We start from the raw sequence: 25,100 nt of genomic DNA, 5'->3' as shown, positions 1-25,100 counted from the left end.
ATACTCAAGAGAGAGGATTAAGAGGGGATTTTAAAACTCTCATTCCTCATCTTTGTGAAACTAGTATTTATCTGTGAACCTGAGCACATGTCATATTTACCAAGTTTCCTTCAGCACACTCAGGAGATCTCCAAACATGGCATTATTGTGTATGCAATAAATGTTTATCCCATGCATGTCTGTCACTATGGAGCGACTTAGTGAATTTAGGAAAAAAAAATTTCTACACATCCAGGAGAAAGCTAAACTCCTCACCTCTCATGCTGTTCAAACACAAGCCACAGTTTGCTTCCAGGCAGAGTTTATCAGTAGGCTCTGCTATGGTGTCCAGTGAACAACTCTCAGAGTTGATATATGGGAACTGTTTGCAAAGGGTAAACTCTGGGTGAAAGCAAAATATTTGTTAAGAGTCTAAAAGGCTGAGAATGTTTAAAGCCCTGGCTTTCATTAGCAACACGTTTAAGGCGCAGACATTGAAATATTGTTTCCAATGTTGATTCCTAGAAGCTTGAATCTACAATGTATCAATCACATACTGCAATGAGTCATATTTAATCCAGTTCTCTGTTTCACTGAACCATGGCAATGCAATTTTCTGAAAGAAATGGAGATGTTTACAGAACTGTTAACAGCTCCTACCATTTACATGTCAGTGTTCTATTATGCTTCCATCACCAGCACCCAAGGCTTGTAACTCATAAAACTTCTTCCATGTAATTAGACAGATAGTTTCTGACTTGGCCACCTGGTTGTGAAGCCTGTCTCTCCAACAATGTCTTTCTATGCTATTTCAAATCTGTAAGATTCAGACACCGACCAAGTAAAGTGCCAGAAGGTAGAAATGTAACAGATTAACAGCAAAACTCATTTCTCACGTGCGAGTGGATAATGCTACAGTATAACCAATGAACAGATTTTAAAAAGTATGAAAATAGTTGTAGATGTGGATGCCCAGTGGTTACATGATGAAATGCTGCTTCTGCTTCTCATAGAAAACCTGGTGAGCAAAAGCATCTCTTGATGTTTGTCCTTTGCTTCCCTTATTTAAACGTTGGGCTGGGGGACCGTTGACACCTATAGAGGATTGTTTCTATATCTTTTTCTATGACAGTTAGCTAGGAAAAACCTTAGTCTATAAATGCAGACAAGACGCAGGCTCAGCAAGCTTGTTAAACATGCGAGTTTGACAGATTAACCAGGAAAACTATCACATCTCTCCTTACACACACAAGAGGCATTAATCAAAACTATATGGTTTTAGCAAGGATGTTCGGTGGAAACAGAAGAAGAAAATAAGTCAGATATCATTCAAGATTTTCAAAAAGGTATGCTGCTTCCCCCATTGCTAACTACACCAGAGAAGGCAATTACCTTTTCATTTTTCCTCTCCTCTGCTTTGCAGGAGGTGTTGGTTGGGCTGGAAGTCACCAAGCCGCTGATCGGCCCATTTCCTGCCTCCCCGTTCAAGTTGGCCGCACTGACATTTGGAGGAGTAATGGCTGCTGCTGCTGAAGTGAGAGGAATGATGGGCCTGGCACACTGTGCTCCAGGAATAACTTGGACAGGGGACTGGTGGACATGTTGTGGAGAAGCCATGGAGTGTGACCTAACCACAGTGGCTGGGAGACGGGATGGAGAGTTCTGGGTTCTCAGTGGTGAGACGGTTGCCGTAGGCCGCTCCGGTACCTGGGCAGAGGGGTGTGCTACTGAAGAATAACAGGAGGAAAGCACAGCAAAGAATGAAGCTTGTAAGTACTGATACAGGTCAAAGTAACAGATAATTTTATTTACTTTATGATAAACATACTTTACTCCCTAGTGTTAGACTGTCCACAGGAGAGGTAAAAGTTTGTCTTAACATCTGAATGTATTGTATTGGAAGAAGAGTGGGGCAAAAATTTTCTTCCAAACCTATTTTTGCTGAAAAATGCAGATTCAGGTCAACCAAAACATTGTGCGAATTTGTGTCGACTTTGGCAAATTGTTTCAATCAAAGAAAATATTTCAGTAATGTCTAAATCGTTTTGACATTTATAAAAATGACACTTTTTGGTTTTCTGGGCTATATTCATAAGGGCACCATTCATAAAAAGGAGGAGGTTGAGGTGCTGCCAGCCTCCCTTGAACCCAACATCCCTGTGAGTAGGGCACTCACTTAGGACATAGGAGACAGGTTTGTCTTCCCACTCTGGAGCAAGGACTTGAACCCAGGTGAGTGTCCTAACCACTAGGCTACTGGTTCTTCTGATGTAGCTTTCTCTCTGTCTATCCTGCTGAAGCTGTTCCACTTTGTATAAAATACCTGAATTGTCATTAGATCCCAGACAGAGAGCATGAGAGTGACTTTATAGCCCACGGTTAGAGTGCTTACCTGGGAATGGGGACAGGTCCCTGCCTCAATGAAAATTTAAATATTTTAAACAAAGTGGAACAGCTTCAAGGGAGAGTGAAAGAGACCTACCCTCGGATAGCCTGTAGGTGGCTAGTGCATTCACCTGAGTGTGAGGAAACCCGGATTTACATCTCCATTTCAGGGTGGGGATTCAAACTTAGGTCTCCTGTCTTTCACCTCCCGGGTGAGTGCCCTAGCCACTGGGCTTTCAGGTATAAGAGTGTGTGTGGGGAGGAGAGGGACAGCGCCACTACCGAAACAAAATGTGGGGTTTGGGTCAAACAGATTTTTTTCTCCAATTTTTCAGAACTGCCAGTGAATCAAAAAATCGGTTATTCATATGGCTCTACTTGAAAGTATTTCCCTCTTATGAAACACACAGTGTTTTAAAATAAAACCCCACAATTCCTACCACATCTTGTAAACAGCCCACTGAGTGTACTGTTGACTTCTACAATCATTGAGTGTCCATGGTATTTACTCTTCAAGGTAAACACAAATATACTCCATTTTAAAAATAAATTCCTACTTCACTCTAATAGTTACTGTTAACTCCTTGATCATTTCTGGAGCTCCCAACTGTTAAACTTACATCAACAGGGACTAATTTAGATTATTAAAACTGATCTTGTATTTTTGAACTGTGATTTAAAGAAACCAAAAACTGTACAATATTTTAGGCTTAAAATGTAATGGCACTTTAAAAAAGAGAATAGCAAATTACTATGCTGTTCAAGACAAGTTAAGTAGTGCCGATCATTAAAGCACAGTTGAGATCAGCTTGGTTTCTGCCAGGAAAGTCCTAAAGGGACTATGCAAAACCATTTAGTTTTCCTTCCCCAGGTAGGTGAGGTCCACTTCACCTCAGCAGATCACCACCACGACCCAGGGAACTACTGCTCATCTGTATAACAATAACTACAACACACTGACTATCCATGCTGGCTCTCCAAGGATCCAGGAAACTACAGAATGCTTCATGTGTCAAAAAGTATAGCACAGAGCTCCAGTTTCATTTCCATGCCTAAGTCTTTTCTGATCTCCAGGTGGGTTTGTTGCTTTGTACAGTGGAGAAGAATAGGCCAGAGTTAAGCATTCCCAACACTTAAACAATTCAGTAGTTCTCTTAAAATCCCCTTTCTTAAGAATACTTTTTATGCAGCACTAAAACCAATCTGTGGAGTTCTGTCATGGGATATTACTGAACAGCATTATTTTAGTAAAATTCAAAAAAAGATTTTCTGTTCATATCTGTCAGAACAGCACCTGCTCTTACATCGCTAGGGTTTAAAATGGCAAAGGGCATCATCCCCATGCTCAGCATACCAACTGATCACCATCTGAGGTCTTGAAGCAATTCCACCCTAATCTTATTCCCATGTTATACACACAACACTGGACGCCTATTGAGATTTTTTTTAACCTCTTCTTGAAGCATCAGATATTACCCACCTTTGGAAGGCAATCAACTAGATGGACACCTATGCTAGATGGACCCCTGATATATTCCAGTACAGCAACTCCTATATTGGTATGATTCTCTTTCCCAGTTATTCCCTGATCCAACAGAGTTTCTTTTTATTCATGTTGAATTTAGCAAACTGTCACTTATTTGTCTTGAATTTTTTTGTAACCTTGACCTCGAGGAAGAGTAAGAGTCCACAAATTCGGATTTTCTCCAGATTGTCATTTGCTTTTTTACTGTCTTCCCTACCTCGATCACCTAACAACAGGTAACAAAATATATGGGCCATATCCAAATTCAGGTTAGAAATGGGTACTATTGATTTACTCCCACCTAACTCATCCCCTCCCAATCTTTATGTACAAATTGTATTTGTGGGTAGGCTAATCGAGTGGCACTCTTGTTTGGGCTTTGTGTAATGTGCAAGTCCTGCTACAAGAAATCAAATCTTGCAGCCCTCTACAAGCATAAGGCCAGTGTTCAAGGTCTGAAAATATTGTTACAGCCAGATTGGTTCCAAGGTGAAATGGTATTTCTATAGATCTCTGGGATAAGAATACAAATGAAGGAACTTCATTGCATGCTGCTACCTCCCTCTAGATTTAAGGTTGATTCGATAGTCATACTGACATGCATTGTTTGTTTAATACAGGCATCAGCGTTTCTAGGCTTCAAGGAAACTGATGGTGCCAAAAACAGCAAAAGAAATGGTCGGAGAAGACTCAGCTGCGAGCAAGGCTTCTACAGTCTATAGCTGTCTTGCTCTAAACATCTGTGGGTTTAGATTGTGCTGTGCCAATCATGCTATTAATTAGCAATGTTCACTGAAGACTATTTTTGTTCCGGACTGCTTGTATTTCATTTTCTGTATTTCTACATTAGTGGATTTGTGAAAAAATTGATTTGTTATTCATGTATATTGCAAGCCAACAAGAGCATGACTTGAATATTGTATACTTTTCTTTTATTGGAAGTACCTTCATTTTTTTTTAAGACATAGGATTAAGTTTCTTCACTCTGCAGGATGAGATGCAGAAGAGCTCTGCAGGATTTGGGCTACTGGACAGCAGCCTATTATGGCCATTGTGGATTGGTGAAAGAGAAATTGAACTGGAGTATTCCTTAAGTCAATGTTGGAAATTCTGCAAATTTTCCCTTTACTCTGTGAATTACATATTGTGTATGATATATATATATTGAGGTTTTAAAATAAACCTCAAATACCCATGGAAAGTATGAGAAGCACAAAAAATTAAGTGCCAGGAGAGCTATATTTCCTGATTTATTCTGCTCTCTGACTAATTTGTATGCCAAGATGTTGGAAGGATATTGAGATGTGGTCTCAAAACAACATGGGACAAGGAGAATGCAGGGAGTGCTGGCAGGTAGCTTCTGAAGGCAGAAGGTAGCTACACGGATTAGCTGAGAGATGGGAAAGGGAGGGTCTAATGCATCTACCTGGGTTAATATTATCCTGCAACCGCATCCTGTCTTAGCTCCATGAGAATACTTCTTTATGGCAGCATGGCCATCTGAAGCAACAGGAACTTCCTAAAAGGTTCCAGAGAGCCAAAGATATATTGTACTGCCAGATCTGTGTAAACTGATGCTAACTTGGTTACTATTACAAGATACATGACATAGTGACATATTTAATGCTACTTTCCAACAAGCACTCCGTTCCTGCCTCCTGAGTCTTCCCAAACCGTGAATATGTTTCAAATCATGTGTGGTCTGATTACAAGGGCTGCTAGTGACTAGACAAGTGGTGGAGAGGCAATCTGGAGAACTTGCTGATTTGGTCATTTGAGGAAGAAGTAAGCACTTACAGAACATTGATAAGGGAAGAAAAGGGACACAAGGAGAACACTATGGCCAGCAGACTTACAGACAAGAAGAAATTGTTTAAATCTATTAGGAACAGAAAGAATCATAAAAGAATCATAAGAATGGTACTGGGCCATTACTAGACGGTAGTGGTAAAATTATCAATAATACACAAAAAGAAGACATATTCAATAGATATCTCTAGTCTGTATTGAGGGGAAAACAGGTAATGTATGTAACATTGCACACCTATTCTTCATAGAAATATGATTATGTTATGAATATGGCCTAACTAAGATATATTTTAAGCAAGATGGGTCTTGTAAGGTATCATTGGAAAGGTTATGATTTACTGAATGTGATTATCCAATTTGTATGCATGTATCATTTCTGTATCTAAAGTTAGGAATATTGGCTATGTAACAATTACAACTGTGTGTGTATTTTGGAGACACCCACCAGACAACAGGCCATCAGCTTTGATGGGCCATTAGGAAGAAACATTTTTATAGATACTAATATACTATACTTTAAAGATACTAATCTCTCTCCTTCCTGAGAGGCATCCTGGGATGTAGCTGTGACACTACTAGGTCAGGTGGTCCTGTCACCTGGTACTAAACACTATCTTGGACTTCTAGTAATTTTCCACCAAAAGGAGGGGGAGGTCGAAATTGGGAAACAAAAGATTCCTGCCTTATGTAAATCTTATTTAAGGCTGGGGAGTAAGGCAAACAGGACTCTTCTCCATTCCTTCCTGTCCATGAAGAAAGTCTACTGAAAGTACCTAAAGAGACAAAGGAACTGAGCTGTGGGAAATGCAAGGGCTGAATCCAGACTGAGACAGAGGAGTATAGTCTGTAAAGAGAAATAACCGGAACGCTGAGCTAGAAACTCTGCATCCTGCCTAATGCAACATTAAGGGTGAGAAGTTACATTTTGTAATCTGTTTCTTTAGTGAGTCAAGCTTAGTTTGTGTGTTTTGTTTGATTTGCTTAGTAATCTGCTTTGTTCTGTTTGCTATCCCTTATGATCATTAAAATGTACCTTTTATTGTTAATAAACTTATTTCTTGTTTATAACATAACCCAGTTTGTGCAATCCATATCTGGGCGGGCAACAAGCTGTGCATGTCTCTCTTCACATTGAGGGAGAGGGTGAATTTTTATCAGCTTGTGCTGTGCAGATCTTTCTATATAGCGCAACACAATATTATCTGGGATTTACCTCTCCACAGTGGGTGTGCATGTGAGTTCTGGGTGAATCCGCTCACACAGATCTGACTGTAGTTTGTGTCTGCAGGTGGCTGTGGTCTTGCCTGGCTGTGTGCTGGAAAGGGGCTTGAGAGCCTGGCACAGCAACCCAGTGCAAGGGAAACCCAGGCTGGCAGGGCCAGAGGGCTGAGTGGGACCCAAGCGTATCAAGTGACATCCCAGAAGCTGGGGTCCAACCCGTCACAATGTAGTCATATATAACGACACTTTCTATTCCGCTAGTTTCTTAGGAGGGTGATAAACTGCAGCTACTAAAGTTAGACATATCTAAATCAGCAGGTCCAGATAGCTTGCATCCAAGAGTTTTAAAACAGCTGGGTGAGAAGCTTGCTGGACTGTTAATGCTGGTTTTCAATAAGTCTTGGAACACCACAAAAGTTTCAGAAAACCAGAAGAAAGTTAATGTTGTGCCAAGGATAAAAAGGATTATCCAGGTAATTATAGACTGTCAGTCTGACAACAATCCCAGGCAAGATAATGGAGCAGCTGATACAGGACTTGATTAATAAAGAATTAATGCCAATTAACATGGGTTTATGGAAAATAAATCCTGTCAAACTAACTTGATATATATTTTATGAGATTACTACCTTTATCATCCAAAGTTGTAGTGTTGATGAACTATACCTAGACTTCAGTGAGGCATTTGACTTGGTACCACATGACATTTTGATTAACAAACTAGAAGATATAAAGTTAACATGGCACATACTGTATGGATTAAAAGCTGGCTAACTGATAGGACTCAAAATGTAATTGTAAACAGGGAATCATAATTGAAAAGGTGCATTTCTAATGGGATTCTACAGGGATCAGTTCTTGGCCCTACATTATTTAACATTTTTATTAATGACCTGGAAGAAACAAAGTCAGCACTGATACAGTTTGGAGATGGCAAAAAAATCGTCAGAAGAGTAAATAATGAAGAGGCCAGGTCACTAACACAGAGCAATTTGAATTGCTCGGTAAGCTTGGCTCAAGGAAACAGTATGTATTTTAATATGGCCAAATGTCAGTGTATATATGTAGGAACAAAGAATGTAGGTTATATTTGCACAATGGGAGACTCTATCCTGGGAAGCAATGACTATGAAAAAGATTTGGAGGTCACAGTGGATGACCAGCTGAACATGAACGCCATGTGATGCTGTGGCCAAAAGCACAAGCAGGGAATCTCGAGTAGGAGTATTTGGCAATGGTGAGACCATTGCTAGAATACAGTGTCCCATTTTGGCTGTCCACAATTCAAGAAGGATGTTGATAAATTTGAGAGGGTTCAGAGAAGAGCCACAAGAATGGCTAAAGGATTAGAAAACATCCCTTATGGTGACAGACTCAAAGAGCTCAATCTACTTAGTTTAACAAAGAGAAGGTCAAGGAGTGACTACTTTACAGTCTAAGTAACTACATAGGGAATGAATATTCAATAATGGACTCTTTAATCCAGCAGAGAAAGGTGCAACATGATCCAATAGACTGGAAATAAGGAGTATATTTTTAATAGTGAAAGTAATTAACCATTAGAACAATTTACAAAGGATTGTGGTCGATTCTCCATCACTGGCAATTTTCCAATCAAGTTTGGATGTTTTTCTAAAAGATACACTTTAAGAATTATTTAGGGGAAGTTCTATGGCCTGTGTTATATAGGAGGTCAGATTAGATGATCACAATGGTCCCTTCTGGCCTTGGAATCTATTAATCTTCTCTCTGAACTACAAAAAATGAATTATGATACTTAGATGATATTGTAGCGTGAGTTCTATGCATGTAAAGAGATGCCACTATGTGTTACAACCAAAGAAATAGAGTCCATGCTGCTTTTCAGTAAAATAAGATTTAGATTCATGGGGATTTGATTACTCTTCCACTTGGCCTGTGTTATAAGGAGGTCAGACTAGATGATCATAATGGTCCCTTCTGGCCTTAACGTGAGAATCTATGTTTTAGATAGTAGCATACTTTGTCTAGTCTGTTCTGAATCTAAAATCTTCAGTTGCCAGTATTCCCAGTGCTTCCCTAGCTCAGTCTTTATAAAACACAAGGGCTAAAGTCACCATAAAATATTAAAAACAAAACAGCTTTAAATTTTGCCGTAAAGATCTACCATGTAATTTACTTTTAATTCACTCAACATTACAACTATTTAACATCAGGAAAGCAGTATAAATTCTGATCCAGAAAACCCATGCTTTGCATCAAAAAGGAAAACTAGAAACAACACCGGTCCCCTGCTGTGCAAATCTCTTATTCGCATTTCAAAGAGGTGGCACTATTTTTTGGATATCTTCCTTTACCACCAGTGCTGAGTCCTCTTCTGCCTAATATATAACTTTCACCCTTGAAGCCCAGTGAAATGTTTCTTAATTTTAAGTCACATATTACTTGTTTGTGATAAGTGCAGTATTTTTTTTTGTCACTAAGCCAACTGGACTTAGAAATGTTAATCTTCTTAGTATGCAGGATGCTTTATTCTCTAAAATAAATTATGTAAATATTTGTAACCACTGTAATCTATTTCAGCTGTGACAACAGCACAATCTGATAAACACAGCATAGTTCCCAGAGATCAATAGAAGTCTGTAAATATTACAAGCAATAAAACATATCCTATTACAGAGGGCTGAGCTTTGACTAAAATGAAAGACCTGCAAAGGAAACTTGTAGGTACAATAGGATTCCAGTGGCTTGTTCACACGGGATACAATGTCGAATTCTGAGAAGGCAAGAGGCATTAAGGAGACTATACCTACCCATCTGCATGGCACTGCGAGTCTGGCTGACCATTTGCTGGGCTGAATACCTCATGCAGTTATTCATCTGAGGAGACGCTGTCTGTTGTTGGGGATGTGTCTGAGGTGCAGTGATTGGAACAACAGGTCTGACAGCAGTGGCTGTGTTTGTAAGACTTGCACCTCCTGGGTGAACAGCTCCTGGGGATCCTTTTATTGTCTGAGCCCCGCCTGCTAAGCTATTCCTGGGCTGGCCACCTCCTATAGGCACTCTAAAGAGAAAGGAAGTATAATGTGAAAACTCTGTTGACATAGTTACTCGTATACTGCAGTGATTGCCATAAACTACCAGAAGTCCCCTGAAGCGGGACATGATACAAATTAAGGTATTAAAATAAAATGAAGTTTAAGGTTAAGTATTATATTTTGTTTATATTTCCCAGAAAAATATGTATTTTGGTGGAATTTTGCACCTTCTCCCCTGCTCCCCACACAGGGAATCTCTCAAGTTTGAATGTTCAGCACAAGATACAAATGTTATAAGAACAGAAGGGTCATCTTTTTTTTCTCCATTAACTTGTTTGAAATCCAGAATTCCTGCTTCAATTTATTCTAGTAGACATCTACATATTACCAACTAAATCCAGAAGAAACGGACGTCATCAAAATGCTGTTTAGTACAGCATGGCTATGTTTGCAGGTGGCAATGGAAAAATAATTAAAATGAGCCGTGAAGATATTAACGTAGGGCCTGAGCTCCATGCAAATGTATGTGGAATAAAAGATGGGCAGCACCAAATCCCTACAGGATGCCAGTTGAATCAGAATGGTGATGTTCGGGTTTGGGCTGGCAGCCTCAAAACCAGCTGGTTTGGTAGGCTTTGGATTTTCACATGAACCATTCACCCAGTTCTAATTCAGAAGAATGATAAGTGAGCCTAGAGGCTAGGTGAGCTCAACTGACATTACTGGAAGGGAGATCTGTTTAACAAGCATCCAACCAACCAACCCCCCCTGCAAACCCCAGCCCTAGCAGCTCACCCGCATTGTACACATTTTCCTTCTCTTACCTGCTTGGCCCTGCAAACCCTTTGATTATCCACGTTGTCTGGGCAAGCAGAGAGAGGAGGATGCAGGGCCAAGACTGTTTCTTTATGCAGCCAGCTCTTCAGAGCCCTGTTCCTCTGCTGACCAAGGTCTACACCAGGGGTTCTCAGCCTTTTTCTTCCGAGGCCCCCCTCAGCATGCACGGGTGGGCTCTTGGGCATAGACATACTTTGGCCCAGCAGGGCTTGGGCCAGCTCCACGTAGTAGGGTCCAGGGAGGCAGTGCCACCTCCACCTCTGACTCACCGCAGCAGACCACCCAGCCTGTCTGGGCTATGTGTGGTGGGGTTCAGCACCAAAAGTTTGAAAACCACTCAGGGTACAGAGAGGCAGAGGTGAAAGTAAGCCAGTCCGGTCCGGTCCGGCATACCGGCAAGAGCCAGTATGCCATGCCGGACCGCACTGGCTTCCACGACGGGGATTGAAAGGGCTCTGGGCTGCCCGCCGCTGTGGGCAGCCCAGAGCCTTTTTAATCCCGGCCGCGGCTGAGATTTAAAGGGCTCAGCGCTCCCCATGGCTGCGGGCAGCCCAGAGCCCTTTGAATCTCTGCTGCGGCTCCAGCGTCCAGGCTGGGGCCAGGATTTAAAGGGCTCAGAGCTCCCCTCAGCGGCAGGAGCTCTGGGCCCTTTAAATCCCTGCCCCAGCCCCGCAAAGCTTGGGGTTCCCCCCGCCGGCCGGAGCCCTGGGCCCTTTAATTTGCCCCTGAGCCCCAGGGGGCTCTCAGCCACCTCTTCAGCTGGGAGCCCCTGGTTGATTTAAAGGCCCTGGGGCTCCCAGCCGCAGCTAGTGCCCCAGGGCCTTTAAATCTTGAGAGGCCACGCCTCTTCCGGATGAGGCCACGCCCCCCTCAGGACTCCGGCAGTACCAGTAAGTCCTGTAAGTTACTTTCACCCCTGCAGAGAGGGGGTAGCTAGGAGCTGTGTGTGGGAGGGAGGGTAATGCAGGGTGCAAGGAGGGGGTCGCTAGGGGCTGTGTGAGGGCAGGGGGTAGCTCAGGGTGCAGGGAGGGGGTCGCTAGGGGCTGTGTGAGGGCAGGGGGTAGCTCAGGGTGCAGGGAGGGGGTCGCTAGGGGCTGTGTGAGGGCAGGGGGTAGCTCAGGGTGCAAGGAGGGGGTCGCTAGGGGCTGTGTGAGGGCAGGGGGTAGCTCAGGGTGCAAGGAGGGGGCCGCTAGGGGCTGTGTGAGGGCAGGGGGTAGCTCAGGGTGCAGGGAGGGGGTCGCTAGGGGCTGTGTGAGGGCAGGGGTAGCTCAGGGTGCAGGGAGGGGGTCACTAGGGGCTGTGTGAGGGCAGGGGGTAGCTCAGGGTGCAGGGAGGGGGTCGCTAGGGGCTGTGTGAGGGCAGGGGGTAGCTCAGGGTGCAGGGAAGGGGTAGCTGGGGCTGTGCACCAGGATGGCTCCCCTATGGTCACTGGTCCCCAAGGGCTCTGCCAGCCACAGAGCTGGGTCCCCCTGCCTGGGTGGCTCTTACTAGCTGCATGAGTTGAGGAGCAGCAGCCACAACCCCAGGCACCAACAGCAGGTGAGGGAATGACGAGGCTGCCTGCTCCATGGTACCAGCCAGAGCAGCAGCTGCCCGCACTGACTGACTCTGGCTTCCCCCTTCTGACCTGGCCTAGGGGTGGGGCCTTGGGGCGGGTAGAGAAGGAAGTGTGGGGGTGTGTGGAGCTGCCCTTGGGGCTGCTCTGGCACTGCAGGGAGGGGGGCAACTAGCATTCAGGGCTTCGTCAGCCCCGTGGTGGGGGGTGCCGGAGCTTCCAGCTTCACGCCAAAGCTCCTGGCTTCAGGCCTGCAGTGGGGGGGTGCCAGGGCTCGGGGTTTCAGCCCCACAGCTGGGGGCCACCCGGGCTCGAGCTCTGGGTTCCTGCATTGGGGTCCCGCGATCTCCCTGAAAGGGCTTGGAGCCCCCCAGGGGGCCATGGGCCCCAGTTGAGAACTGCTGGTCTACACTACAGACTTACACCAGTATAACTAAACCACTCAGGGGTGTGAAAATCCATACCCCTGAGCAAAGTAGCTGTATGGACCTAACCCCGAGTGTAGAAAGTGCTATGTCAACATAGCTACCGCCTCTCGCGGAAGCGTATTAACTACGCCAGCAGAAGCAGCTCTCCCATCCGCGTAGTAAAGCGAAGCTGCAGCTTTTTAAGTGTAGGCTTTCCCCAAGTCTCATTCTTTCCCTCCCACTGACCTAGTAACTGCAGTCTGAAGGGGTGAAAATGCTGTACAGATGCCAGCGCTCTATTTGCTCTTCCATTTATAGTGTGTTCTTCTCCGCTAGCCAAGTGCCTGCCTCTGACTTCCCAGCAGTGCTGTGAAACAGCGCAAATGGCTTTGGTACTATTCTGTTCTCAGTGCCCTCCCTTGTCCACCTCACCGCACTGAGAGCCACAAGAGGAGGAGAGAGAAGAGGGTAAAGGGCAGAACATGAGGACATGACCCAGGAGGGTGGGGAGAGAACTATTAGGGCTGGAGAAAATGGAGGGGAGAGATTGCAGGAAATCAGACCAGGGGAGAGGAGTTAATGGAGGGGAGCTAAGACCAGGCTTAGGAGGCTGGATGGGTGAGAGGACTTTAGTTTAAGTGTAATAGGACAGAGAGAGGGGAAAGGAGGAGAGGGAGGGGAAACACTGAACATACAAATTAGACAGAGCGAAAGGCCAAACCAGAGAAGAAAATATTAAGTCCTAAAGAAAGAGAGTGAAGGGGGAAAACAATTAAAAAGGAATAAGTCTGAGGGGAAGCATGGACACACACCACTAACGAGAAGATGCAAGACGCTACAGTCAAAAAATGTGAAGACAGGAAGATAAACAAGAGAAGGGAGAAAATAACAGAAACATAGAGTCCTACGCTTTTTCACTTTGTATAAAGTTTGCCTATTTATGTTGTTTTGAATCCATCTTTACGGTGGTATAACTGGGTTTCCTTTAAACTGGAAAATCTGGAAAATCTTGAACATTTCCCCCCACTTCCAGACAGGGAAGAAGTGACACACTGTCTAGGGTCCTTGCCCCCTTTGCGTGCTATGTGTCACCCTCAATGACATTGTGAAAAGTGGACAAGTAGGAAATGAGAGTCAGAGAGAGCTGGCTAAATCACCTGCAATAGGCTTGATTCACCAATATAGCAACATGTACGCCTCTGTGCTCACAAGCAGAGATGTACCCCTGCAGGTTTCATAACACTGCTGGGGAATCCCATAGGAACCCTCCAGCAGAGGGAGCCTGAGAGAGACTTGAAATTAGTACATTTCCTGGATACTCTGTCCCTGTTTCCAACTGGCCGTGCACAGCCCTCCACCCTGCCCCCTAGCATGTTCCTTTGTTTTGCTGGTTGAAGGAAAGGAAAACGGGTAAATCAAAGACCGTGACAAATGGGAGAGTTTGTTTATTATAGTATTTTTCTTGCTGTTTTCATTTAAGATACTGCATATGTGAACAGACTGTTTTAATTACACGTTCATTTCTAATGGATCATAAAATTAATCACAGAACTCATGCGGTGCAGAAAGCATTTTTGCCTTTTAGCACTTTTCAGTGTCTTATTCTAGCTATGACATGCTGCATTTAGCAACGTCTTGCTGATCCGGATCACCAATACCACAGCATGAACCTTTTACTTGTTAAGAGCTAAAGAGTCAAGTACTGCAGGCAGCCAAGTTGCTGTATAAAAATCAGATAAAGAAATTTAGATGAATGAATAATTCAGTCATTACAAAGCTATAGCGTTAATTCTTTTGGCACTGAAATGCAACCTAAGAATGTCAGCTAGACTACAGGTGGGGCAAAGTGAAAACAATGTTACAGTTATTCAGAGAGTCGAATCGATATTTATTTTGTTTTGGTTCAGGTTCCGATTCAGTTGCAGTCAGCGTGTTGGGTTCAATTCTGGCTCAAGTCATCAGAAAAAACCCAAACAATGGTTCAGTTATCGGTTTGAACCAATTTGAATCAAATATCAATCTTAGTGGAAGTAATTCAAAAAAGAGAGTTAAAACTGAAACTATTTTGATTTTTGACCATTTATCTTCCACTTCACGAGTTTTCCCAGTGTTTTTGTGTTGTCAAATAAACACAATTATTCTTGATGAACAATTTGTTTCAGCAAACTAAAATAACATCTAATATTTGCTGTGTCATATTGGACTTCTGCGGTGAAATGATAAATTTGAGTTTTGGGCCTCAAGTGGGGCAACTGGCGGGAGGAAATGCCCCAGATACTGGAGATGGGTCAGAGGAGGCCTGCCTAAGGTGCAGAAGGGTTGGGGAGCCACTACATTTTTCCTTGGGTTTGAAGAGTTATTGTTAACTTCTGGGACCAGGGAGGATTCCACCTGATTCCTCCCCAGGGCAGTCTCAGAGATCTGTCTCTGGGGCCCCCTGCTGCCTCATGAGGTATGCAGGCTGCTCCTAAACTTCCTCTCTCCCTTCCTACACTCGTGGGCTGGCCTTCGTCTATTCTCATTGTCATGTCATTCTCTTCTCATTACAGTAGAACCTCAGAGTTACATATACCAGCATTATGAACTGACCCGTCAACCACACACCTCGTTTGGAACTGGAAATACACAATCAGGCAGCAGCAGAGACGAAACAAAAACAAAACAAAACAACAAAAACCAAATACAGTGCAGTACTGTGTTAAATGTAAACTACTAAAAAAACAAAGGGAAAGCAGCATTTTTCTTCTGCATAGTAAAGTTTCAAAGCTGTATTAAGTCAATGTTCAGTTGTAAACTTTTGAAAGAACCACAATAACATTTTGTTCAGAATTTTGAACATTTCAGAATTACAAACAACCTCATTTCTTAAGTGTTTGTAATTCTGAGGCAGAGGTGGATTACAGGTTTGTGGGACCCTGGGCCAGAGCAAGTGGGGGCCCTCCCCACCCATTCTGCCTGCAGTTCCCTCCATGCTCCTGCTGGGGAGCTGTATCAGGGCATGGGGGCTTCCCCCACCCACACAGCACTCCTGTGGGGTTGGGGAATGGGGGCTTCCCCTGCCCACCAGTGCTCCTGCTGGGGAGTGGGTCGGGGTGCGGGGGCTTGCCGTGGACAGGCAGAGCAAGTTGGGACATGCCCATTTTTCCAGGGGCCCCCAGGCACAGGCCCCATTGGCCCAATGGCTAATCCACCACTGCTGTGAGGTTCTTACTATATACTGGGGAAGGCCTTTCTAGCACCAATCACATGCCTATTTATTTTGTTGTCTTGTTTTAAAATGAAAATATGGTCACAGTAGCTTTTTAGAATACTGAGCTTAAAAATGCTGAACCTTTAACCAGTAGCCCAATTTTTTTTTCAGTTCGGTGCCAAATCAGGTTAAGTAAGTTGGATAAAATTATGGTTTTGGTTCGGTTCTGGTTCAAGTAAAAATACCAGTTTGAAATGGTTCTCTAGTTTGACTCCCTTCATTTATGATGTTTTTCTTTACAATTTATGCTTGTCTTTAGTTTTGTATGCACCACATACTGTATATTGCAGTAAACTAGGGAGGGATCAAATCTGAAATCAGTTACCTAGACCCTTTCCCTCAAGTTTCCAGGTTTTCTATAAAATGCTGTCAGAAATAGCCTTTGTTTTGGTTTTTCCAAACAAAACTCTGACCAATGAAATTTTGCAAAATCCAAAACTGTGTTTCTTTTCACTCCGTTCTATTTCTGATACACAGATGGCTGAAACAGGAATAATTTATCAAACTTACCTTCCACCTCTGAACTTTGGGGGTTTCTGATAAAATTGAACCTCTATTCAAATGACTCTGCAGTTTTGGTTTTATAAAACCAAAATACAAATGATGAGGTGTTGAAAAACAAACTACAATCTCTCCTTATTTTTCTCATCTCTATTGTAAAACTCCTTTAGTTCCCTTTTTTGGATACGGACTCCATAGCTCATAGGTTCTTTAAAATAATGGGGTGGGCAATCCAGATAAACTCTAATAGTAATTTTAAACAATTAATAACGTCTCTTGAAAATGTGAGTGACTCTAAAACCAAAATCAACAAACCAAGGTACCAAAGATGCTAATGGTAGAAAATTGCCATTAATAAAGTTTTTGGGGAAGCGTGTGCAATTTAAAACTAAATCTACCCATTTTTCATTTTTCTTTAGAAGTAGGAACTCCTGCCCTCCTCTCTGTACACCCTTGCTCCTATGCAGAGCTACCTAGTAACCTCTGGCCAATAGTCCTCACCTGGAAACAGGAGTCACGTAGTTGCCTGGAAAGACTCCAGACATTCCGGTTCTCAGAGATGTCCCCTTGAACCAGCCATCCTGACACTTCTCAATGACCCGATACATTTCGCCTTTACGCAGCTCCAGCTCATCATTCTTCTGAGGCTTGTATGCATACAGAGCTAAGTAGCTGCAGGGAGAAGTTACACATATGCTGAGCGTATAGATGATGCCAAAACAAGTGATGTTAGGTTCTTATTTCAGCCTAACAGTGCAGGAAAGCCCTGTGACACACATGCTGCTCAGAAACAATGACTAAAGAGGGGACATAATTAAGGTATACATAATAATGAATGGCTGGCTGGCTGATCAAATACTGCTATTCATCCTCGCTCACAATATGAGAACAAAGGGGATAGTTTATTTTATGACAAGGCAGAACTTTAAAACTGACACACAGAAATACTTTCTCACACAATGCACAATTAGCCAGCTGAACTCACTGCCACAAAGTAGCACTGAAGCCAAGACTTTAGCAGGGTTCATAAAAGGATTACACATACATATGGGTAGCAAGAAGGTCCAGAGTTACAATACTAAGTATTTTTAAAAAGTCAAATGTCTGGAGAGGATATAAATTTGTATGGTTCAGAGCCTGATCCAGCCTCTAACTTTGGGGGTTAGGAAGAAAGCAGATTATTTCACAAATGCTTGCTATAGGGTTTCTTCATCTTGTATTACCCACTGCCAGAAACAGGATACTGGTCCAATATGAGAATTCCTACATTTCTGTGTGTGTGTATCAGATGATACTCTTTTAACAACTGTCTTAGGGCCAAACCATGGCATCCTTACTCAGGCAACACTCCCATTAAAATCAATGGGAGTTTCTCCACAGGAAGGACTCAGAGTTGACCCTATGTTTTTTGTATGCAGTATGCATATAACCTTAGTCTTTATCTCAATATGCACAACTTAATCTTGATCTCAATAGCCATAACTTTTTATATATTTAATTATACTTTTATTTATTCCCTTTATGATCTTTCCTTTCATCTCTCTTTTGTTCTTGCTTCAATACTTCAGGGACATGACTCATGCTATGAAATACTACAACTTATAGCTGCTAAAATTAGTCCCAGTGTTTGGGGAGATGCTTGTTGAAAATTCAGAATGATTGCTTGTACTTTGGGGGATAGCTAGGAAGCCAGTTAAGGAAAAAATAACAAGAACAACCACCCCGCAGCACCTTCTATCTTATAACAATCAAGTTTTTTGGCACTACCCCCTTGCCGCCAATACAAAAGGAGATTTCCAACCATCCCAGTTTATGATTGCTCATTCCTGAGTGTTGTTTTGAAGGCAGTACAGAAGGTCTAGAACAGGGGTCTCAAACTCAAATGACCCCGAGGGCCGCATGAGGACTAGTGCATTGGCCCGAGGGCCGCATCACTGACACGCCCCCTTGCTGCCCCTGGCCCCACCCCCAATCCACCCCTTCCATGAGGCCCCGCCCCTGCCCTGTCTCTTCTCCACCTCCTCCCCTAAGCGCGCGCAGTTTTAATAAATATATACACTCAGTAATGCACCTCACTCAAAGGACAAAACACGCACTTAGATTTACTGCCTAAGGCTCTGGGAGGGAGTTTGGGTGGGGGAGGGGGTCTGGATGCAGGCTCTGTGCTCGATGCAGGCTCCAGGCTGCGGCAGGGGGTGGGGGTGCAGGCTTTGGGATGGAGTTTGGGGATAGGAGGGAGTGCAGGGGTGAGGGCTGTGGGGCTGAGGGGTACATGATGCAGGAGGGGGCTCAGGGCTAGGGAAGAGGGTTGGGCTGTGGGGTGAGGGCTGTGGATGAGGGGTTCATGATGCGAGGGGGCTCAGGGCTAGGGAAGAGGGTTGGGCTGTGGGGTGAGGGCTGTGGATGAGGGGTTCATGATGCGAGGGGGCTCAGGGCTAGGGAAGAGGTTTGGAGTGTGGGGTGAGGGCTGTGGATGAGGGGTTCATGATGTGGGGGCGCTCAGGGCTGGGGCAGAGGATTAGGGTGTGGGGGATGAGGGCTCTGGCTGGGGCTGAGGATTAGGGTGCAGGGGGATGAGGGGTTCATGATGTGGGGGTGCTCAGGGCTGGGGCTGAGGATTAGGGTGCGGGGGGAATGAGGGCTCTGGCTGGGGCTGAGGGTTTGGGGTTGGAGAGGCTCAGGGTAAGGGAAGCCTGCCTTGCCAGTACTGGCGGAGGGCAGGCACTAGGACCCTGCACCCTAATCCTCAGCCAGAGCCCTCATCCCCCCACACCCTAATCCTCTGCCCCAGCCCTGAGCGCCCCCACATCATGAACCCCTCATCCCCCCGCACCCTAATCCTCTGCCCCAGCCCTGAGCGCTTCCCTTCCCCCCCCCAGCCCGGCCCCGGCGGGTCCCGCGTCCCGTCCCCCGGCCCGGGCCCGGGCCCGGGCCCGGCCCCGGCGGGTCCCGCTTTCCCCCCCCCCCTTACCCGAGCGCGTCTCCGGCGGTCCCGCTCAGAGCCGCGTGGTGAGGGGGCGGGGCTGGGAGCTCCACGCCGAGCGCAGCGCTCAGCCCAGAGCTCCCAGCCCCGCCCCCTCCCCACGCGGCTCGGATCGGGGCGGGGCTCAGGCGCTCGGACGGAGACTCGGCGCTCTATGCGCCGAGGCTCCAGGAGAGGGGCGGAGGCGGGAGCCTCCGCTTTTCTCTTGGGGGCCCCTGCGGAGCTCCCCTGGGGAGCTCCGCGGGCCGCAGGGAAGAGCTCCGCGGGCCGCATGCGGCCCGCGGGCCGCATGTTTGAGACCCCTGGTCTAGAACAAATGGGTAAATGCTGTGAAAACTGCATTTACCCTACAAAATGTAGCAGAATACCCTCATATTGAGGAAAGGTTAGAAGGGGTTCAGTGTATACCTAGTAGCAGAGAAACAAAGAAATAATGAAAACTATAACCACAGTGATTGTAGGCCTGCAACCAATAAAAATGATGCTTGGCTTTTTACTTTTGGTCTTTAGGAAATATAATTGAAGAATAAATCCTATTAGTTTTTCCTATTTTATTCCTTTATGTTACCAGTAGATTTTTATTTTTCTTTTGCAGCCAGTAAATAAACAACAGTAATGAGTAGAATACAAAATATTTGATAACAGCTCCTCTGGGCATGCTTAGGTTGACGTACTTGGCTCCGTTTACCATGTGCATGTGATATAATTATATTTCATTAGTCAACAGACAGGAGAAACCATTCTGCATATTTTTTGTTCAGTCTGTATAATCAGGTAGCAATGATCAGCTCTATTGGTGCTCACCTGACAGAAAACATGAGGCTGCATATGAACTGAAGAACACTGAAATGCATCTGCCTGACATGAAACAGTGCTACATGCTTCAGTGCTCATCCCTCCAGTGCTCTGCTAGGATACAATGGAGAGTGCGGAGGCTGCACAACTTGGGACCAAGAAGCATGGCTCGCCTCTGGTTAGTACTTGTTTAGGTCTCTATATTGTGGGCCTAATTCAGAGGTCATGTGTAAAGTGGTGGTACAACTTAGTCTAAATTAGACAGTCTTAGACCTACTTACCCTTTTAATCCAGCACTTGAGTCGTGCTGGAATGCTCCGGAAAGCAGTTCCTGCACTTTGTTTGGCACTGATGCCAAAAGCTAGCAGGATTCATAAAGGGATTACACATACACATGGACAGCAAGAATGTCAGGAGTTACAATAGTAAGGGTTTAAAAAAAAACAATGTTTGGAAGGGATATAAATTCTCATGTTTCAGAGCGTGAGCCAGCCTCTAACTATGGTTCTGGTACTACTGATAACTATCCCTGCACCTCTGGCCAGTGATTCAACCTGTCCTAAGGTATTCTTGTTGTTGAAATCATGTGTTCTGGAACTTTTTTTTTTTTTTTTAAGGACGTGAGCACTGGTTTTATCAATATGTAAGGGAATCTTCCCTTGCAGAGCAGAACTCCACCAGGGCCCTAAGCATCTGGAAAGGTAGGAGGAGGATTTGCCTCAATATGTATCATCACATTAATATCACACAGGCTCCACAGAGTGACTGTAGAGTAATGGTATGATTCTCTCATCAGAATCTCAGAACAATGAATGATGTTTTGTATCCTCTAAGCTTTAGTACCTAACTGTGGCAGAATGGGTTTACTAAGGACTAGTTTTCATGGTTTTGAATTTCCCATTCCGTTTAAAGCAGATCTGTCATCTCATTTTGCATGTTTGCATGTGTGAATTTCAGCTACTCTTTTAGGACATTATACACACAAACATATGTATGTTTAGGTTCAGTTGGGTTTTCATATATTTTATTAGAAGAAGGGGTTCAGTAGTTTAATGACATAGGTACCCAATATATTCACTGGGCTAGAAGAGAATTATTATAATGGATCCTATTGCTCTTATACCCTATCTAATCAACCTACTGTTCTCCCACCTAGTATTTTTACACTCACGATATTCTTGCACTTAAAATGTTCCATTTGATGTCTTTGGTTATTGTACTGAAGAATGTGATTGGACTACTTTTTATGGTTAGACACAGGTCATCTGAATGATGATTGACTCAGTTGTTCCAATGTATGGGAGTGTGCCTTCCTAAAGCCTTTCATTTAATGGAGCAGGCTTTTTCTAGCAGATAGGCACTCCATTTGCTTTGCAATGATTCAGAGAGCTGTAATAAATATTCTGTAAGCTAAAAAAAGGCCTATGTAAAGAAAGGTGACCTGGCCTTTCACTGTTCATTTTTCAATTTCAGCGGAAGGTTTGAGATTGAGATAACTGCATTCAAAGAGCTGCTGCTATGAGAACTACTCTTTCAAATAAAAAAAAAATCAAAACCACAAGTGATTTGCAAAATGCCTGAGTGTGATTAAGATGAACTGGCTACTTACATATTGAGGGGGAGCTGGACCTTTGTCGGTGTTCCCTGATCTCCAGTTATTGCACTTGTTCTAGGTCCAGCCACTGTAGCTGTTCCAATTGAGGAGGAGTCCTGGAAACATAAAAATAAGACACACAAGAAGTGAGATCCATCATTTCCTAAAATAGAGGGTAAAATACATCCGTTGTGAGTTTCCAAGCAAAGCCTATTTCTCAGATTTGCCACCTTACTGATACTGTGTGACAACATGGACTTTTAGCCTCAGAAATTCCAAGACTACATTTCAGGCACAAGGGACAGTAGCTTGTTAATAGCATTTCCACAGGCATGTCAGAATAGTTCACCTGTAACTTGCATATGAACCTTAAAACATTTAGAAAGCAAATCCACTTGGCTAGTTAATAAAACCAGTTCAACATTTATGTCCCCTGAAATGGTGTCTAATTTGATAAGAACATTTTTTTTACTAGCTCATTTTCTTTTCCTTAATATTGTGGTTAAATATTCATATATTTTTTGAAAAATAGATAATTTTCACTCACTGATGTGATCTTATTTGAATATTGCTTTTTATGGTCAGGAACCTTTATCACCTTAAAGAACAGAGATAGACAGCAGTGCAAGTGAAAACAGGGGTGTCAGTGTGGCTGGGTATATATAGACCTGGACTAGGATTCAAGAGACCTTGGTTCTATTCCTTGCTCTGTCACTAGCCTGCTGGGTGACCCTAGGCAAGCCAGCTCTGTGCCTCAGTTTTGCCATCTGTAAAATGGGGATAATGATACTAGCCTCCTGCAACAGAGTGCTCAGAACCAGCTGCTGAACCAGCACTATGGTCACTGTAAGTCAATTTAGTTTTCCCAGAGAAGGGCCTGACTGAGGGAAGCTGGGGCTAATTACTAGATAAGTCTGAGCTGGGGGAGCCCAGGAGCTAGGTAACCCATTAACTGAAAAAGTTGAAAGGTGCCCAGGAAGGAAGTGCAAGAAAAGGGAATGAGAGAGAGTGGCTAACAGGGCAAGGATAAAGGGAGTTTTTTCTCTGGCAAAATGTTTGCATGTCACTGTAAACAGAGTTGCTGCAGAGGACTGTGAAGGGATGGTAGATGAGATAACACAAACAATGTCAGTGTTTACAAACGAGAGGTGTTAGAGACAATTGTACGAGAAGACAGAAGCAGAGGGCTATGCCTGTGACAGCTCCTTTGCTAAGTGCTTTGAGATCTACTGATGAAAAGTGCTCTATAAGGGTAGGTCTATACTTACCCGCCAGGTCGACGCGTAGAGTTCGACTTCTCGGAGTTCGAACTATCGCATCTAATCTAGACGCGATAGTTCGAACTCCGAACGCGCTCCTGTCGACTCCGAAACTCCACCACTGCGAACGGCGGTGGCGGAGTCGACGGGGGAGCCGCGGACTTCGATCCTGCGGCATCTGGACAGGTAGGCAGTTCGAACTAAGGTAGTTCGACTTCAGCTACGCTATTCGCGTAGCTGAAGTCGCGTACCTTAGTTCGACCCCCCCTCCCCAGTGTAGACCAGGCCTAAAAGGTAGATATTATTTTAACTGGAAAGTTCACAGCCCTAAAATTGTATGGAGGTAGATCAACTTTTGATGCTACAGCGTGTTCAAGATACCTCATGATGAATGGGGTCTTACAAAAGCGGGGGTCTCTCAAACTACTGCACACTGTACCCTGTAATGGACCTGGAAGCTGTATAAATCTAGTAACTACATTTTTAACTTCAATAAAGGCCTAACCCCGAGAGTTGCTGAGCGCCCACAATGCTAATTGAAGCCAAAAGCTGTGGTCCCTCAGCACCTTTCAGGACCAAAAAATCATCACCAAACTAAAATTCAGGCAACTCTAAGGTCCAAAGAACCAAATATTGAAGCATTAACATCTGTGAAATACACCATACGGACTGATTCTGAGTTCATATTGAAGTCATTTGAAACCATGGGTGCATATCTGTGGGAAGAATTTAGCTGTGTACTTTTAGAGGCTGCCAAGATATATGGAGGTTACTTACTGATTCTTCGAGGTGTGTGGTCCCTCTTTGTACTCCACACATGGGGACACACGTGCAGCAGGTGCCATGTGACTGTTGGCCTGCATATGCACCATAGATCAACTTGTGCCCCCGACCTAGGGTATGAGAGTCAGTGTGGGTTGAAGCCTCTCCGGTTCCTTCTCTTGCCACAATCCCACAGGATCCAAAGCAGCGGGGAAGGAGGGCAGGTAGTAGAATACAGATAAGACCACATATTTCAAAGTTATAGTAAGTAACCTCCATTTCTTCTTCGAGTGACGTGTATTCCACATGTGGGTGATTGGCAAGCAGTGCTCAGATTGGAGGTGGGTGTGAGGAAGCTGGTAGCAAAGATATCTACGGTACTGCAGAGCCCACTGCTACATCCAGCTGCGGCTCCAGGCACCAGCGCTCCAAGCGCCCACCTGGGGCAGCAAGCCACGGGGGGCGCCCTGCCAGTCCCTGCGAGGGCATCAGTCAGGCAGCCTTCGGCGGCTTGCCTGAGGGAGGTCCGCCGGTCCCACAGATTCGGCGGCAATTCAGCGGTGGGTACGCTGAAGCCGCGGGACCGGCGGACCTCCTGCAGGCAAGCTGCTGAAGGCGGCCTGACCGCCGTGCTTGGGGCAGCAAAAAAGCTAGCGCTGCCCCTGGCTACATCCAAAGCCGAGACATGAACTAAACCATAGTGTGTCAGGAATGTGTGGATAGAACTCCAGGTGTCTGCCTTGCACATGTCCTGCAGCAGAACACCATATAGGGATACCGTGGAGACAGCTTGTACTTGCGTGGAGTGAGTTGTAACTCCACTATCCCCAGGGGAGAGATTGTTGCTACTTATACTATTCAAGGATGCATCCCAAGAGCCACTTAGAAATCCTCTGGGAGGACATGGCTTGACTGCAAGATCTCTCTCTCTCTCACTCTATCACTGTTGCAATAAAAAGTCTTGGTGATTTTCCAATCGGTTTGGTTCTTTGCAGGTAGAACGCTAGGGCATGCCGAACGCTGAGGGAGTGAAGTCTCTTGTCTTCAGTAGAAGTGTGGGGTTTCGGGAAAAATACAGCTAAGTGTATACTTTGATTGATGTGAAACTTAGAAACAATCTTGGGGAGGAACTTGAGGCGTAGTTGAAGATAAACCTTTTCTTTGTGAAAAACTGTTTACAGAGGGTCCGCCATAATGGTTCCAAGCTCGCTGACCTTCCTG

At 44.6% G+C, this 25,100-nt stretch overlaps 1 protein-coding gene across 1 annotated transcript in view; it reads right to left on the bottom strand.

Moving 5' to 3' along the window:
• The window catches only part of SH3RF3 (SH3 domain containing ring finger 3), a 396,813-nt gene that overhangs the window by 39,571 nt on the left and 332,142 nt on the right, over positions 1 to 25,100 (bottom strand). The window contains exons 5-8 of the mRNA XM_045006970.1: positions 21,874 to 21,974; positions 16,988 to 17,158; positions 9,712 to 9,962; positions 1,372 to 1,706 (exon numbers count right to left, since the gene is read on the bottom strand). Of these exons, the coding sequence (XP_044862905.1) occupies positions 1,372 to 1,706; positions 9,712 to 9,962; positions 16,988 to 17,158; positions 21,874 to 21,974 (858 nt within the window). The remainder of the gene's footprint in view (positions 1 to 1,371; positions 1,707 to 9,711; positions 9,963 to 16,987; positions 17,159 to 21,873; positions 21,975 to 25,100) is intronic.

Source organism: Mauremys mutica, chromosome 1 (genome assembly GCF_020497125.1).
Source record: "Mauremys mutica isolate MM-2020 ecotype Southern chromosome 1, ASM2049712v1, whole genome shotgun sequence".
Classification (NCBI taxonomy): Eukaryota; Metazoa; Chordata; order Testudines; family Geoemydidae; genus Mauremys; species Mauremys mutica.
This window is presented reverse-complemented; position numbering and strand designations above follow the sequence as displayed.